Source organism: Tauraco erythrolophus, chromosome 1, assembly GCF_009769465.1.
Source record: "Tauraco erythrolophus isolate bTauEry1 chromosome 1, bTauEry1.pri, whole genome shotgun sequence".
NCBI classification, from domain to species: Eukaryota; Metazoa; Chordata; class Aves; order Musophagiformes; family Musophagidae; genus Tauraco; species Tauraco erythrolophus.
Window position 1 is genome coordinate 90670570 of NC_141465.1, and position 18787 is coordinate 90689356.

Genomic DNA, 18787 nt, shown 5'->3' on the forward strand with positions numbered 1-18787 from the left:
TTTGAGATTTAAAAAAAAAAAAAAAAAAAAATCTGTGTCAGTTGCCTTCAAATTTAGGTCTGACCAACTGTTTCAGGCTTAGCGTGCCCATAGCTACTCATCAGCCACGGTCCGTCACTTTGGTATAAGTTTTTTTGTGAGATGTGGAATGGAACAGGAAGGAGAACTTCCACCCAGTGTCCCAGGACTGGATATCCTTGCTCTGAAAGAGCGAAAGACTGCTTCACCTGGAGAACACACTAGAATGGACTTTTATTTTTGATTAATCCAACAAAGTTTATTTCAGAGCTCTACAAACACAGAGCGCTAAAATCTCAGCCTTTCCCTTACCTCTTGTTCCGCTCTTAGTCACTAGGGCTAGAGGACTACAACATGAATTTTTTTTTTCCCCATTGACATTTATAAATTCCAGAAGCTTCTTTCAAAGAAATCCAATCACATTCAAGCGAATCTGATTTGATTAGGCAAGGGGAATTCTGGGCTTCCAGACCCTCCTCATTCTGCTACTTTTGTTCAATGATGCTTTTCTTGAAAGAGTTTGTTTATATTAGTACTTTTTGCAATAAGTGGCATGCAAAAGTTAATTATATTTCTAAATGTTTTGGTAATTTCTGTAAGAAACATAATAATATTGGGAAATAAAACAAAAGATGGATGTAAAAGGGTAATGGTTTACTAAGGAAGGCTGCACTGTTCTCTTAGTGATGTACGGAGACCAGTTAACCTTGTTGTACCTTCCTTACATTCCTTCGAAAGGGTTCTGGAGCATCCATTTGGACACAAGTGTTCTTAGGAGACACTGGTGGAGCCAGGTGATCAACTTCAAGATTAGTATTACCACAATTACTGAAGTAACCCCACTATCATTTAATTTTAAAGTAACCAATAGTCTATTTTACTTAAGTACACAGTAAAACTAACTGATGGATATGCAGTTTTCTGTCAGACCAAGGGAAAAACTATTCAAAGAATTGCTAAAAGGCTTCTTTTGATATAAAGCTTATTTTATCACTAAGAGAATTAAACTTTTTTTTTATTGTGGAAAAGTATGTATGTGATTTCCATAACTAGAATAGCGTTTTCATGCAGCTATTCACAAGGAAAAGGACTAGCCTGTATTCAAATCAAAGCACCCATTTCTAACAGTTTGCAGTCTACTATAAAACATAGATATATTCCAGGGACCCATTTCTGGAACTCTAGTTCTGTTCTTTCCTTGTGAAAGTCACAGCTGAGTTTCATCGCTGTTACTTTAGACTGATACTGACAGACACTCACCCCTCTCGTTTCCCCAGCCCTGCTCTCATCACACCTCTGGCAGCTGATTTCTGTCCACTGACTCTGGTACCTGTGCTGGCATTCCTGAAGCCACAGAATAAATGTGATTGCAGGAAAAAGCAATCCAAATCAAAACTAATGCTCCTTTCCTTTTTCTGTCCCCCAAAGAAAAATTTCTGCAATGCCTTTAGAGAGTTGTGTCTTAAATTGTAAGTGTTTCTGCAGTTACATTGGCTCCTGTGCAAGTTACCCTAGATATGGTCAGTCTGTCTGAAATATTCCTCTTGAAGCTGAAGTTATGTCCAAACTTTCAAAACAAGGCTCCTCATGGAATCTACACTCATCATAGAAGGAACGCAATTCTGAAAAAAAACACTATTTTTCCTTTGTACCAAGTCTAGCCGCCTTAATTTTCAAAAAGATCGCTTAATGATAGCAATAAATCTGTAAACAAGACCCAAAAAATCCAACATCACTTAAAAATTCCCTTAATATATACCAGACAATTTCTTACATTTGCATTAAAAAAGAAAACTAGCCTGTATAATCCAGGTAGCTGAGGTCATACGTATAAAAATTTATTAGATAACACAATTTAAGCTCTCCATCAGAAAACTACATACCATTTTTGTGAAATCCCTGAACTTGATTTTCATTTTTGTTTCCAGGCAGAAATGTTGCAAGTTGCATTTTGACCAAATACTGTACTATGTGGTTTTGCTTTTTGGAAACAGGATTGCTTCTCTGGAGATTTTGCTCTCAGCAACTGATTGTCCTTATGGTTTAAAACTGAACACTCCTAGGTGAATAAGGAAAAGTTAGTTTTAAAACCATCGTCACAAAAATTCCCCAAAACTAATAAGATCCAAACTTACTATCTGAAAATTTCAAGTTACAATTAGTACCTCTGCCTCCCATCTCTCCCCTTCTGAAATGAAAAAGAAACTCAAGATAACGTTTTCTCTGCACAGATCTTTGAGACTTGCTGCCAGCAAGAACCTCCTTTGGGAGCACACATGCTCTGCATGAGCCAGACCAGGTTCTTTCAGCCAGCAACGTCCACACTTTTTTCTTTTCATTCTCTCTGGGTTCTCTGTTGTGAGGGTCAAATGAAGTACTTAATGCCTCCACGCTTAAACCCTAATCCAAAATGCAAAGTTGGGCTTAGTCAGGATCTAGCAATGGAAAGACATTCCGGCACTGGGAGAAGACAGCTGCATGACATTGTTGAGTATCTAGGAGATTTGACATTAGACAACTGATTCTGAGGAGTACATACATCCACATGTATCATCCATGTCCAACAGGGTGACTGGGGCAAGACCTCAGATGGGATATTTTTAGAAGTCAAAGACAAAATATCCATCCATTCTTCCTGTTATCCTAACATTAAATGAGCAGATTTCAAAATTTGATGTCAATGGTCTACATGACACCATCAATCTTCTCTTCACCTTGGCAGAGAAGTGGCTATTACCATGTCAGATACAGAAGTGTAGTCAGGGTTGAGAGGGCTTACTTGGAGGTTTTTTATAGGCTGGTACTACTGGTCAGCACTGTCTCCCTTCCAAGGATTGTAAATAACATTAAGCAGTAGACCACAGACTACTAAGTTTGTAAGACCATAATTACTGAGAGGAGATGATCTTCGCTCTCTCCTCCAAAGAAATTAGCCTTGCTTTCCATCCTCTGGAAGAAGTAGAACCCCTTCCCATCAGTCACAAGATGAAGAGCTTCGGAGTCTTGCTAGATACATGTGGTCTTTTGTCATTTGTTTTGTTTCTAAGACAGGTCATTCAACGGCTTTATCTACCCAAGCAGAAAGTTCCCCACCAAGTCAGCACGCCACACAGAGTTCAGGGAACCTGAAGCTAGTTTATGAAAATTAGCAGCAAACAATTTTTCTCCAAAAATGTGCTTTTTCCACTGGCACACATTTAAAAACTTAGCAGTAAAAAAGCAGCAAGAACAACAGAAACAAAAACAACAGACTACAATGCATCAGAAGCCATGAGCAGCCTCACAACTACCCTTCGTGCATATACCTCAGTTTCCTCTGAAACCACCTCTGCCTTTCTCATAGAACACATTCATTTTATTGCCAGTTTACAATCTTTGTCCTGCATTTACTCCTTGTTTTCAACATAATACTGAAAATGATGCTACAGTAGCATGCTCTCCGTTATCACCTCACTGTCCCTCCCCTCAGGGAAGCCCATCACTTTTGTATCACAGTTTAACTCCTACCTTTGTTCTAAGCAGCTGAGATTTATTCTGAAACATGTTAGTATTCACATCATTTTCTCTGCAACTGTTTTCAGTCCCCGCAGTGTCCATAATGCTGCTTCCACAAGTCTGTGTATTATAACCACTGTCCACCTGAAATCAAGAAGCAGGGCTTTAAAGATGTACTGCAATTAAACACCAATAAACCCTTTCAGAGTCTCATACCTGGTATGACTTGTGTTTGATCAACAGAACTTAATCCAACAAATCAACTACCATCAGGTAGTAACAGCAGCAAGTTGTAAATGGGTCTGTCAGAATTAGTTTGCATTATGTTAAATGTATTACTGTACATAATAACACAAAAATAATTTATAATTGCTATGTTAACTTCTCTGAGAGAGGAAAAAGGGATTGGAGGGGGAAGGAATAAAAGTCACAATACTACCTGCATGCCACATCCAAAAGGAGAAAACAGACAATTACTTCCAGAATGGTATACATACTGAAAGATCAGCCTTACAGAGAAGCAAACAAAAATATTTATTTTTTTTACCTGAATGCTACTGTTGTCACAAGGAATTGCACTGCTTTCTGCAAGAGGCGACATGCACATGCGAGAGTTTTCAATACTGAAAGTAATCCCCGTCATAAAGCTGGTCATTGGTGCATTGCTATTGCCAATTGTTTCTTTTATCCAAGTGTTTTCCTCTGACACTTCAGCTGCATCAGCCATATCTACTGTATTATTTTCCTTTGAGCCTTCTATATCCCGAAATGACGACAGCCTTTGATGACAAGCTTCGGAGTGATCTGGTGCAATGGACACAGTTGCTACCACAAGATGTGTACCGTGTGCAAAAGTATCACCGTCTGGCGGACACAAGTTTATTCCGTTATCTATTTCGGGGAACCGAGCTTCTGCTGGAGAAGCATTTTCCTTGTCTTCCTCATCCTCACTGTGATTCTCAACTGCAATTGGTATTCTAATGACAGAAGTCTGATACTGAGCAGTTCCTCTACACGCTCCAAGCCTCATAGGAGAACAATTTTTAATTGGAGAACAACCATCTATATAAGGGCTTCTCATACTTGGGGGTGTCATTCTATTTGAGGAAGAAGGAATATCTGGAGAACGAAATGTAAATTTTCTTTGGTCTGTAAAAAAAACCCACAAAGTTATTCTATCAGATATTAGGTGGAGTTAAAGTCACCATCCTCAAAGCCCTATAGTCCTTTCAATAATTACAGCCAACTACATAGTAATTCTCTGACCACAGTCTTCCAGCAACAAAGACTTCTTGAAAAAACAAAGCAAAAAACTAACCAACCAAAGAAAAAAAACTAACCCCTCCAAAAAAAACCCACCAAAAACCAAACCACCAGCACATTTAAACTATGATGGTAAAGGTGAGTTTTTATCCCATTTTTACCACCGAATTTGTTTCCTATACCATGGTTTTCTTTTTGAAAGCCTTGCATTTTCAAATGTCCATACTACAGAGTGTTCAAAGGAAAATGTGTGAAGGCTGGTTCTGTGGATTTTTTTCTGAACAAATATCAATACACATATTCTATAGGCATTTAAAAAATTTGGGGCAGCAATGAAGTTTTCAAGAAAATCAAGTTAAGTGAGAAAACGCCTATGCGATCTCCACACATAATGGTGTTGAAACACCACAAAGCTCATCAGAGCAAAATCATGTATGAACATGGCATTAAGTCTTAATGAAACATGAAATACTGACATCTTCCAGAGCAACGAGGACACAAAATGCTTGTCATTCCTTCACTAGTCACTTTCAATCCAAATAATGTTCACAATCACATGATTTGAAAACTCAGGCTAAATGTTCTTTGTCCAATTAAAGCACTTCAGGCTGGGCCAAATCAGAATTGTGACCGGACTTAGTTCAGGCATATGGCTTTAACCCCCTTCTCACACTTGAATAATCTTTAACTTTTTTTAATTCCTATTAGGTCTCAACTCCTTCTTCTAAAATATTTTCCCTACTTGACTTTTTGCAAGCAGATACTCCTCACTGTTTCACATCATTATCATATTTCACTGCTAAACAGTAAATGTGTCATAGCAGTAGACTGCTGGTCAGCCCAGCACCGTAACTGGTCTCTGAACAGAAAGAAGTTCCAGTAAGAACGCAGCAGTTTTTATGATAAAAATATAGAAATCAAGAAAAAGCAATACATATACAATTAAACCATACCTGACAGCGGTGTCTTTCTTATGTGAAATGCAATTGGTGAAAAAGTAGGAGAACCATTACGTGCAGGAGACCCTTCTGGAAACGGGGGACTGGTTATACTTCCCAGACTATAAGCCCTTGCTCCTCCCTGAATAGGACTTGATGAAAACTGACCCTTCAGTTAAAAAAAGAAAGAAAAAGAAAAAAAAAAAGCATATTTTCATAATGTAAATTTTGGCTAATACATATATATAAAAAGTGTCCTATCTAAAAAGCTCACTATAGCAGTACTGAGGAAAACTAATCCTGTACAGTAACAATCTCTATCATTAGTTTAGTTTAAATATTCCAGTCACAGCTCTTCACTTGGACTTTATGCGTCCACACAGGAAAAAAGCAATGGACTCAAACTGTCACATAATACCAATTAAGACTATAATATCCGTTACATTTCAGAACTATAAGCAGCCTAAACAGAGAATTAATGCTATCTGTGTGCATAGTCAAGTATTTAATCTCGATTTTAATCTCAATTTCTTACTCATACCAACACAGCTGAAAGTCAGCCGCTATTTATATTTTAATGCAATCCATATAACCTGAATTATTTAACTCAGCAGCAGACAAAATATTTTTCCTTAAGAAAAGAGAATAATGGTTGTGATCTTGCAAAAAGAAAAGTCACTTCTAGCAGTATAATTATGCTATAGGAATTCTTTGCTAAGATACCACAGTGAAGAATTTTTTTTTTTTAGCCACATTTTTGCTGGGGTAGTTTTTTTCCATGCAGTTCAGCCACAAAACAGACAAAAATCATACCGCCTAAACCAGTTTAGCTGTGCTATGTCCACCTGGGAACAAGACTCATCTCAATTTAAAAAGCAGACATTAGGTTCTGTGTTCTAACAGATGTCTATTCATCTGAAATCTCTGGTCAATGTAAAAGCAAAAAGCATATTTAGCACTGCATTCAAAGATCCACAAGTCATTTCTTTCACCATAAATGGGTTTATGAGCTGTAAGGGAAATAATTATAGCACCTGTTCATATCAACTAGTATTTTAGAGAGTTCATGGATTTAAACAAAGATTTTTTTGGATACACATTTTACAAAAAAAAAGTTTCAACATGCTTTCAGCAAATCTTGTATATGTATCCATTCCTACTTCCTTTTCATAACATAAAATTAAAGCATAATTCCTTCTATTCAAAAGAACAGCAGCACAACATAATTTGATAGAATAAAAAGTCAGTAATAGATTACTTCAAGAACTTTTTTGTTCAAAAAACCCACCAAAAAACAACCACCACACTACCCTTTGGTTCAACACCCACTCTCTCATAAAGCAGTTGTAGCTTATCAAAAACATGGTTGTTCACCTTGTGAAGTCTGTTAGAACACAGAATTGGTACAGGCTGCTCTAAGAACTACTTTGTGCCAGAACTACTTGCAGCCCCCAAACCAGGCTACTTACTGAACTAGATGTTTCCAGAGGGCTTCTGCACCGGACTGGAGATATGTCTATTGAACAAAGCACTCCAAGTGGCTGACTACCACACGGACTATGCAGAGAAGGGGACAAACACTCAGATACACGTCCGTTTTCTTCTAAAAACAACTTTCTTCTCAGTGATGAAGAGCTCAGATTTTCCTGAGACTGATCTGCAAATTCTTCAGTTCTAAAATATTCACCTAGAAAAGTCAAGGAGAAGTAATTTCCAGTGAGAGTAAGGAAAAAAAATAAATCTTCCACTAAAGCGACATATGTAACTAAATTAAAACATTTAATCGAATTTACAAATACCGCAAGTAATGAATCTAATTTAGACACCTCTCCCAAAGCATCACTTGTTAACATTACAGAAAGTCTGCTCTGTGTACTAAGGTTCCACTTCTGCCTACCATCCTTTAGTACTAAAGTCTGCATTTTAAAAAAACGTAAATATTGGCCAGCATCTACTTACTGCCTTTTCCCAAAATTGTATTATTCTTCACATCTGAGTTGCAAAAAAGCAGTTATACTACCCGAGCAAAACTAAACTCTTTTTTCAGGTCTCCTATATGCTTTGATGGTCATCATGATAAATCCAGAGGCAAACCAGATTCAACTTGAAGAAAAGTCAAACCAGTTTACAGTAGAAAAGCATACAGATGTTAAAAGACATAAAGACTCTACCTATGTTGAAACTTTCCAGACTCTTATTTTTTTTTCTCCTGGCTCTATTCTAATTGGATATTCCTCATAGCAGAACGAGGAATGAAGAATTTTCAGGAATTCACAAATTATGCATTGATGGAAGCATTTGTTAAGATGAAACACGAAAGCAGCAGACATGGTTCTGGTTCTCTGTTTTAATTTTGATGGTCCACAATCAGGGTTGTGAGCTTCAATACAGGAACAGGAGCACACAGCCAAAGACCTCTGAGCTGCTATACCCACTATTCCCACATATGAGCTGTAGGAACAGGCCTTTCCAGCCCCCTTGCCTGAGGAAGCTGGCAGCAATTGCTTTATACAGCAGTTATAATCAGACTGTTAATTTGGACTCTTGTCTCCCTGCTTAGTGGTCACGGCTGTTTTGCCACCACACAACTTCGTCACCTTCATGGCTTCAGTCAAATTAAAGGCACAGAATTACAGCACAGCTTTGCTCACGGCAAGGTTGGGCTACGAGCCTCGTGGCCAGCAACCTGTAAGTCAAACAGCCCTGATAAGTCAAATAACTGCTCCATTTGGGTGAAGAGAGGGTGCCTCCCGCTTACTACCTTTTATGCATCCGGAATTGTTATTTAATTTCCAGTTGTCCTCCATATCCCTCCTCTCTTATCTTTATGTCTACATTCAAATCATATCCTTTAAGTCAGATGTCCCACACAACACATAGTAACTGTATATTTAGAACACATACTTAAAACTTGCATTCATACATTAGGTTTTCAATATTTCATAAGACAAAAAAAATCAAAACAGCAAGCAATATAGAAACAAGTTTTCTACTCAGACATTCCTAATTAAATTTAGATACAACATACCTAGTATTTTCTCTAAATTAAAATCCACTGGCAAAGACAGTACTGTCTGACAAGCAGCTGCAATGAATAAAACCAAGAAAATTAGCTTGCAGTGACCTTTTACTAAAACTATGGAAACAAAAGTTTATTTTCAAATTGCATTGCAATTGAGCTATTCAAGTTACAGACGCAATAAGGAAAAGAGTTAATTAAAGCTAGTATTCTAATTTGATATCATATGCAGCACACACAGGCCTAGAGATAAAAAAAGCAAGGGTTGTAACATAAAAGCCTCTAGAGAGGCATTCTTATCTGAGGAGAGAGGTCTCTGAAGAAAGGAAAGATTCAAAGGGAAATAGGAGAAAAAAATTATCAAAATACCCTCGGGAAAAACACTACCTATTTATCTAAAATGAAATAGGTTAAAAAAGGTCTTAAGATTTCTGCTATTTATTTGGCAGAGAAAATAATCAAGATCCTCTAAACCAAAATGATCCAGCACATTGAAGGTTTCTTGAAACTGTAATTTACCCATAAACCTGAGGCTTATATTCACTTTTTAATTCAGAAAAAGTGCATACACTGAGTTGGAAAAAATGCACCCTACAGTCTACAGAGGACTTCAGTTTTTACTTCAGAAAAAATATAAGAGACTATAAGAGAATGAAATTACTATGAGAAATAGATATTGAAATTAGTACCATACAAGTTAAGAAAAAATATTACTACGGGAATATTAACAACAAAAAAATTGCTTTTGAAATTAAGTAGCCATTAAAAAATGGATTATTTTGCTTCACAGGAAGCCTGTAATTTCAGACATTGCCTTTTACCCACCGTTGCTTTTCCCAGGCTGCAAAGTTAGCTGTCTTCCAATTGGAGAAATGTTATTTAGATCTATGGCTGTAAAATAGATAAGAACTTAAATTTAAGCATGTGTTGCATATAGTTTTGAAACCTAGCAGCAGTAAGTTAGAATATTTAATACAACTAAACAAAATTTTTGCATCAAAGTTTGGAAGTGATTAGAAAGGAGTACTGAGGAAAAGTTACTACTATTGATGATGAAGAGAATTTCAGCACCTTTCTACTCAAAAAAAGCTCAGTGACGTAGCATCGACTTGGCCCAAATCTTTGTCCCGTGCAGCCTCCTCTATGTTTTTTTTACAGAGATTTCAAACAAACTCAGTTTATGCTTAGCCAAACAGGCTGTGACCAAGTAAAACACACTTCCAGAAAACCATGCAGTCTGGACTTGCAGACAAAGATGAAGAATCTACCACTCTTTTTATACAGCTAAGGAACACATTAGGCTATTTTCTTTCACCACTCAGCTTTCCCAGGTCTGGGATTATGACTTACGACCTCTGCCCAAGTGATGATCTTACCACTGACAATTAAAAATACACTATCCACATACACTATCCATAAGATGCATCTCCTAGATAAAAAATTTTAAGTTCAGCCTCTTGCAAATCTTGCAAAAATCCCCAAAGATTTTTTTAAGAATTTCCCACCAAACAATACTGAATGCAAACAATACATTATAGCTGACATTTGTCCAGCTGGTAATCCATTTACTATGTATTCTGTTGGTTATCTATAAACTTTAATAAAAGCAGCATTAATAATAAAATCTAATAATGGCATAAATGAAATAAACTTAGAAAAATCCACAACCTTATGTACAGTGACAGTGAGCTAATGAGACAAGAGGCATCTACATTGCAAGTAAGGGTAGAAAAACATGGAATTCAGTTTCCCACATTCTGATTGCGTTCCTGACAATAAAGTCAGACATGCAGATACCAGAAGAAAAGAACGAAGTAGAAGACTTGGGTATTGACACAGCGAAGTTGTGTCTGTAATTTAAACTGGTTGAAGACAGGTCATGAAAGCAAAAAGATTTAAGAGCAGGAACCAAAAGAACAAAAAGGAAAAATTAAGTAAAATTCTGAATTAATAAATCATTTTTAAACAAAGAAAGCACTTGGAGAGAACAGCTAACAATCTATCAGTTGTGCCATCTTCTATCATTGCTTCTTCAAATTTAAATTGAGGTTCAAAAATTTTTGCTTGATAATTTCTCCAAAAGCTAGATAATTGTGAGTGAACACACAAAAAAGTAACTTACATTTAGTTGAATTAAACTGAGAAACTTGCTTGCCTTCATGTTCAATCCAAGGAGAAGGAACTATGAGTCTTTTTGTGAAAAACTAGAGTAGAATAGAAACAAACCATCTTAGCACTTTTAAAAATTGGACATTCAGCTTAGATTTAGATTAGTACTCTGAACAAGAAAAATTTGAGTCATACCTTTTGCTACTCACAGCTCTATGTTTTAAAAATTTTAACTCTTCCTTCCCCCAAACCTATATAGTTATCCCTTATACTCAAAATATATACCATTATTTCAGGCCCCGAGATGTTAAAGAAAAAATTTGATTTGAAGATGATTCCCATTTTCTTTATGACACATACTACCTCAGATTTTTCAAGTCTGCACAGTGAAAACTGTACAAAAGTTTCATTTAACGCCAATTACTCCTTTAAAAATTTGCATCATCTCTACCATACTTCTTGCACAGCAGTTTAACACAATTCTTTTCAAATTTTCGGTTTGTTAAATCATTGTATTTTGACAGCAGAGCTATTTTGCAGAAGTGCTACAGAGACACTGTAGTAACAGTAAAAGAAGTGGACAACCAAGGCTTTTTGGCAATATTATTAGGGTATTTGGCCAAACTGGTTAGCAGTGAAGCATTTACAAGTACTGGCACTTTGGTGATTTTCTCTGAACCTGAAACCATATCTGCTGTCACAGCTGCACTCCAGAACACCCTGATGCTGAAGAGACCAACACTATTACAGCAGCTTCAAAAAACACATGGCAAATTCTGTTCTTACCACAAAAGCAAGACTCAAAGCAAATGAAAAAAACTCAGCTTGAAATAACTCAACCATTAAAGGCATAATCTTTTTCAGAGACATGGTTTCAAGCTGTTCAGCTGCATAATCCATAAGTCTATGCCTCACAAAGAAGAAATATCCATTTTTTAAGGCAGATTTAAAACAACAGAGTACCTTAGCTGCAGGTCACTGTACATAGCTCTTTTATGGAATCATAAAACATATCTTTTGTTTGTAGAGACAGAAATTCATAATGGCACGATACAATACGAAACAGTCAGTAACCCTGAGGAAGACTTGTCTAATGGAGACTGATTTTATTTTCTTTAAATTGAAACTGGAATAACATTGAAGACTTCTGTAGTGAAGATTTGAAACACTTTACTTTTCTTTCTCCGCTAGACAAATGGATAGTAAAAAATAAAATGAAAAATGGATGAAAAGAATTACAAGCTACCAGAAGAAAGTCTTGCCTCCAACTAAGCAGACTTTGGAAGAAACATAAAATCACCAAGGTTCTGCTATATTTTTAAAAATGCAATAAAAGAAACTAACCTGCCTAACACTAAGAGTTACTGTAAAATCCAAAATACTCAATCGTTTTTAACCTTAAATTAACTATTTATAAGACTTATCTTACAGCTACATTCCCACTAGCCAAGCAACACGAAAGAAACAAAATCTGCTGGTTTGACCTACAGATGTGTGAAAGAAGATGGGAAGAAAAAGACCACGTGGATTCCAACTACAACTGCAAGGGCTGAAGACTGAAAGTTACTTTCTTACTGACCGGAAAAATATAATAGGCTTCTGGGTTTTGAAATTCTGTAACAGACATGGATCTTTTTTGTAGGTACGTAGCTAAAACAAATCAATACTTGACGGCATAGAAAGTTTTATTACCTCCTCAATGGCTCTTTGCCTCCTGTCTTCTGTCTCCTTATCAATTCTAAGTAACAAATGAAAAACAACTCAATTATCAAAACCATCACATTACTGGAAAAAAAAGTCCAACCATGTAATCTTCTACAGATGCTTAAGAGAAATATTATACATGAAATTGCACTAAACCCTGAATTTTATGTTTTTACTGTTATGTGCAATAATCTCATAGTATAAATTTAGAAGTATAAATGCACTTCTCAGTTACTTCAGGTCATTTGAAAAAGATCTGTAATATTTATACATACTTATTTGCAAATCTTCTATATACTCCTTGTATCAGGAAGTATTTTTATCTGGACAAAAACTCAGTCATAACTGATCTTCCAAAATAACCCATTTAGTTTTATGTTGAACTTGTCACATGAATAGATTTTACTATTCAAGTTGCCATGAGATTAGGCTTACAAAGAAACTCACTACAAAATCAAGCAGAATAAAAACTGAGGCCTAAGGAACAAAAGGGCAACAGAAGACACTCATACAGTGCTTGCATATTCAAATTCCTGACACACACACTTTCCCAGCACAGAGTTCCCCCTTTCAAGTAGTTAGTCTGCTGTATTGCCTTCAGTTCAGGAAGTTCATCATAGTTCAGTTTAAAGCAATTAACACATTTCCTTATGCAGTTTTTAACCTAGTTTTAAAAAAAATACTGTAGTTACTTCAGCCATCTTCAAATGATGTGTGAGATTCTACATTTATACTTTCTTTAGCAGTCACCTTCAAGTCTCACTTGAGAGTTACTACTACGTAATTTAATTTACAGGCTTTAAAAAATTTTACAGTGAATATTCATCATCATCCTAGCTGAATCACGTAATACTTTCATACAGTTAGTATACCTGAAATTACCCTTGAATAATTTTATAAATTTAGATAATAGACAATTAGCTACACAAACACATGTAGATGTACCTAATACATACACAAACTTTCCCTCACAGCCCCCCTTCTTTGATGCTAATCAGATTTTGAATATATCTGCAATACTTAGACATGCCATCTTCAACTACATAGGCAACAGTTGTATGAAGGCACTTGCACAAAATTCAGTTATTTTACCAAAAAGATGAGTATGCAATCATTGTGCATTTATGCATAGTGGATCATGACTAATAAGCATCTTTACAAGTCAGATTCCAATGGAGAAAGAGAGAAACTGGGAAAACAGCTCCCACTAAAAGTGCTAGTTAGTGCAGAAGAGGATGTTTTTTCTTTAGTGCGTAACTCTAGGAAAATAACGAAGTGAAAACACCATACATATTTAAAAAGAATAAAACCAAGCCAGCCTTGTATGCAACTTCAAGCAATAGAATCAGAATGGTTCGGGTTGGAAGGGACCTCAAAGATCATCTAGTTCCAACCCCCCTGCCATGGGCAGGGAAACCCTCCACTACACCAGGTTGCCCAAAGCCTCATCCAACCTGGCCTTGAACACTTCAGGGATGGGGCATCCACAGCTTCTCTAGGAAACCTGTTCCAGTGCCTCACCACCCTCAGAGTGAAAAATTTCTTTCTTATATCTAATCGAAATCTGCCCTCTTTCAGTTTAAAGCCATTGCCCCTTGTCTTATCACTACATGCCCTTTAAAAAAGTCCCTCTCCAGCTTTCCTGTAGGCCCCCTTTAAGTACTGGAAGGGGGCACTTGCAACTCTGACACACAGTATGCAAGATGAAGTACAGATTTTTTAATGCTTAACATGTAATAACACAGCAACCAATTTTGAAACACTCAATTTCTACCAGTAGAAATAAAAAATAGGAAAGCTTGTCAACAAGACTGTGTCACTGTCTGGTCAGTTACTGACAGATTATTTTTCACTAATGTAATGTGCCAGAAAAAAGTTGTCCTAATCATTTTATAAGCAGTGCAATAAACACACAGCACATAAATGATGCTCAGTGTATGGAAACAGAAATACTGCACAAAATCAAGTCTACACATGATATGCACTTGTTCACAAAGTGCTCATGAGCTTTTACGCTGTGCTGCTACCCAAACTACATAACGAAGAATTAACAGTTTGAAATATTTATACACCAAATTTCTTATGCTTGTGGTTCTTTGCAACTAAGTGAGAAAATGACTTGTTAACAGGCATTATTAAAATGAAGTATACAGTTTGTGTAACATTATGCATGGGCTTCAGAAACTCCATGCTTTTGTTAGGAACTTTTAATATCTAGAGCTGTATTTATGACACTTCAGTTTCTGTAAAGCAGTATTTATGACATGCAAATTAAAATCAGTTGCCATACAAAAATCTTACACAAATGTACATATATATATATAAAAAAATGCATTTAACCATGTACAGTTTGCAGCCACTAGAAATAACCATCTCAGTCTGTACTACACTGAAACACACAAGTGTGGACACAGCAAATCTGCACACAGACAAACTAGCCTCTTTCTAGTCATATCAGATGATTTTTTTTTAAAATTAATCACAGCAGGTATGAAACAGCAGAACAGACTGAAAGGACCCATCAAGGCAACGCATGCTTCTGTCTATAGGCTATGCCACTAATCATCATTGGAATTGTCACCCAAGCCATCTAAATTAAAGCTAGTTTATGTGTGTCCTAATAGACTTCCCAGAAACAGTAATCAACTCCCTAAAAACATAAGGCTTAATAACACATAAAAAGCATTAGAGTCTGAAACCTACTGGCTGCTAGAGGAAGGCCAGAAAACAAATAGTTGTTAAGAAAAATAATATCAACATTAAGACATGGTGATTCAGCTACAACTGAGGACAGTTGTATTGTCCATCTCTACTGTAGCAAGAAATTAATTTTCCTTCTTATATCTCTTCCTGTTCAAAAAGAGAGATGTAGGTTCAGTCAGACACTAAGAACAATAGGTCTAATTTACAATTTTTCTACGATGAGGGTGGTAAAGCACTGAAACAGGTTGCCCAGAGAGGCTGTAGATGCCCCATCCCTGGAAGCATTCGAGGTCAGGTTGGATGAGGCTCTGAGCAACCTGATCTAGTTGAAGATGTCCCTGCTTATTGCAGGGGCGTTGGACTAGATGACCCTTAAAGGTCCCTTCCAACCCAAACCCTTCTATGAATGTTCAAAGGAATCTCGGCATAAATAGCCCTCTGTGTTTCATTTCACTAACACAACTTGAAAGTCCTATAGACATGAACAGGATGGAGGACTGGTTTACTACTCTACTACTGTGGTACTTCACACCATAAGGTTCGATTCTTCGTGCCAGTTTCTATCTGAGAAATGTATAGGAGTGTTTACAGGATTCACCATTGTGGCCTTCCCTTGGTATGTTGTTCTATACTATTAGTGTGTAAGACTATCCTTCAAGATGAGCTGTGAATACCAAGCCTGTTTTACTTAGTCATTTGTTTTCCACATGGAAGTTACTTTCAGAGAAAGGAAAAAGTTAAGATAAAGATCCCCAAAGTATTTCAAGTAATTATTTCTCCTTCTCCTCAAAGACAACAAGCTTATTGGTCTTCCCTGCTTCACATTAAGTCAAATCTATACCTTTCAAAAAGGGTACTGGCTTACCTAGCTAGCTTTTGCAGCTCTACCCTTCTGCAGGAGTCCCAAAGACCTAAGAGGCCTGCGCTTTACAGGTCTCAGCATGGAACACTCAGAGCATAAACTGTGTTGTGAGCAGGAGAGGTAGCTTGGTAACAATCACCGGCAAGACAGTCCAACAACACTGGAACAGGTTGCCCAGAGAGGTGGTGGATGCTCCATCCCTGGAGACATTCAAGGCCAGGCTGGATGAGGCCCTGAGCAACCTGATCTAGTTGGAGATATCCCTGTTCCTTGCAGGGGGGTTGGACTAGATGACCTTTGAAGGTTCCTTCCAGTCCTAACGATTCTATGATTCTATGATTCTAAGACATTTTCTTTCTTCTGTTGACTGCTTTTATCTGGCTGTCTACCAGACTGCAGTCAGAGTGGACCAGCAGTTCTTAACATTAAAAAAGAGTGACACAGAGGCGGCCTCATCTAAATATTATATCTGCATTAGGGACACAAAAATCTATGTTAAAAGATTTGAATAAAAAGTCTTTAATACCATGTCAATAAAGCAAAAGAACGGTCTTCTAGTATTCAAGCTAAGTTAAACTGCATGAAAACAGATGGTAAGTTACCTGGCATGACTCAAATACATTGCTTGGCGTCGAACGTCTTCCGAGTCAATTTCCACAGGATTTATTAGAGCAAGCTGATCAATAGACCATCTAAATTTTCCTGGTGTCTAAAAAAAGAAATGGACATTTTAATGCTTGCCAGTCTAAAAAGATAAAAATAAAACCACAGGACAAATCTCAATGGAACAATGCAATCATCACCTCTATATATTTTCTGTCAAAGACAATCAAAAAAGTTTCTACTGAAGTGATTTACTTAAAAAAAATGAGTAAGTCAATCAGGCTTCTTTACCCTAGTAGTGGCATTACAATGACTTACAAGATAATACAGAGCGGAGTTACAGCTAATATTTACAAACTGAGGTGTCAGTTTCTTCTCAATTTCTGAGGACAGATCTACTAAAGACAAAGAACCTGGGATAAAATTTAGTTGCTTCTATATGGCCACAATCAAAATTGTGGTTCCATGAAAACTCAGTGTCCGTATCTAACCCAAGTTATTCAAACAACAGAGCAGCCCTCCTTTCACCTCACATGTCCAAGAGGACTTAGCAGTTGCAACCCCATACACATATCTCAAAGTCTGCCTCATAACACCACCACCCATAGTTCACAACAAAACCCAATTCATATGTAAAGCAGCTTCAACCCTTTAACAATTAATTACAAAATACTGTTCAAATTTGTTTGAAAAATGATCTACCAAATGAGTCTTTTTAGTTTCATTAGCAAAGCATCATCTCTGCTTATCAGATAGTAATTTCAACTGCAAACCAGAATGTAATTTGCAACTAAAAAGTTATATAGAGAGAAAATCATTAACTTGATTCTGTGAAAATGCAAATAGCTCACAACAGAAGTGCAATTAAGTTTTACTTGCATCCAGCCTGCTTCGCATGTAGGTAGGAACTGGGTTTTTTTCCACTTTAAGTGGGCCAAGAACACTACATCCAACAACTGTCGTTTATCTACTTACAACTAGTTTGGGCACTTAGTGGGTATATGCTAATCTACTGATACACCTAATATCTAAAGAAAAAAAAAATCAGGAAAGTAGGAAGACTAAGTGACAACGTTAGTATTAAAAGCAGCATACTCCTGTGATCAGAAGAACCACCAAACGTCACCAAAATTCTCTGGCTTAGTGTATACATTAAAGTACATTAAATAGAATGCACTTTTAACACATTTCAAAATATTAGCATTACATCTGTATAGTTACAGAACTGAAGACTAGATCTTACAGATGAGGATTTTGTTGATTTGAAAACTGAAGGACTGGAGACAATCTGCTCCTGAAGAGTGTAATAATCACTGGGACTTTCAAAAGGATTCAGGATTGTGACTCGTCCTGGAGTTTCTGGTGTTATCTGCATTTTAGCTTCTTTTGTATCACCCATAACACTAAACTATACCTGGAAAAGAGAAAGAGAGGGGAAAAATGAAGGGGGGAAAAAAAAGGAAATCATAATTTTGACTTTTTAGAGTCATCCCGAAAGTTTGGGGAAGAGATGATCAATCATTTTCAAGGAGCCAGAAAACATTCAGAAGACTAACCAAAGAGAAGTTTTGGCATGGACCTACTGACATGCGGAGAGCTCATATAAATAAGGCAATGAACGACAGCTAAAAATAAATAGGACCTATGAAAACGAGACAAGAAAGGACACTGAAAAGCAGATTAAAAAAAAAAAAAAGACAAACACACAAACAACAACAACAACAAAAAAACACTAGGAAAAAAAAAAACTGTGATGAAGCCAAATACATTCCCAGAGGGCAGCTCACACACCAAACGCTGGCACTCAAGGGCTTCAGAAATGAAGATGTGTCACTGGAACGCGGGTAGCACAGGGACGATCTCCCCGCTCGCCCTGAGCTCAGTGCCAGCCAGCCCTGCGTTACCGCAAGCCCAGCAGCAGGCGCAGAGGTTACCGGAGAGCCACAGCGGGGAGGGGGGGCTGCCGGCGAGCCTGCCGCCGCCCACACCGGGCAACCCCAGAAGCTTCTGGTCGCGGGCAGCCAACCCCGGGCGGCGGGAAGCAGCTGTGCCGGCCCCTGGGGAGCCGCACGG

At 37.2% G+C, this 18787-nt stretch overlaps 1 protein-coding gene across 1 annotated transcript; it reads right to left on the minus strand.

Annotated features, from left to right (window-relative positions):
- Positions 1 to 1893: 1893 nt before the first annotated feature.
- On the minus strand, positions 1894 to 18113 carry BORA (BORA aurora kinase A activator). Its single transcript, XM_009985672.2, is given in 12 exon segments — positions 1894 to 1939; positions 1941 to 2077; positions 3526 to 3657; positions 4061 to 4662; positions 5730 to 5883; positions 7184 to 7401; positions 8743 to 8799; positions 9559 to 9624; positions 10856 to 10937; positions 12535 to 12580; positions 16714 to 16820; positions 17958 to 18113. Coding segments are annotated over 12 exon segments (1803 nt in total).
- Positions 18114 to 18787: the final 674 nt, after the last annotated feature.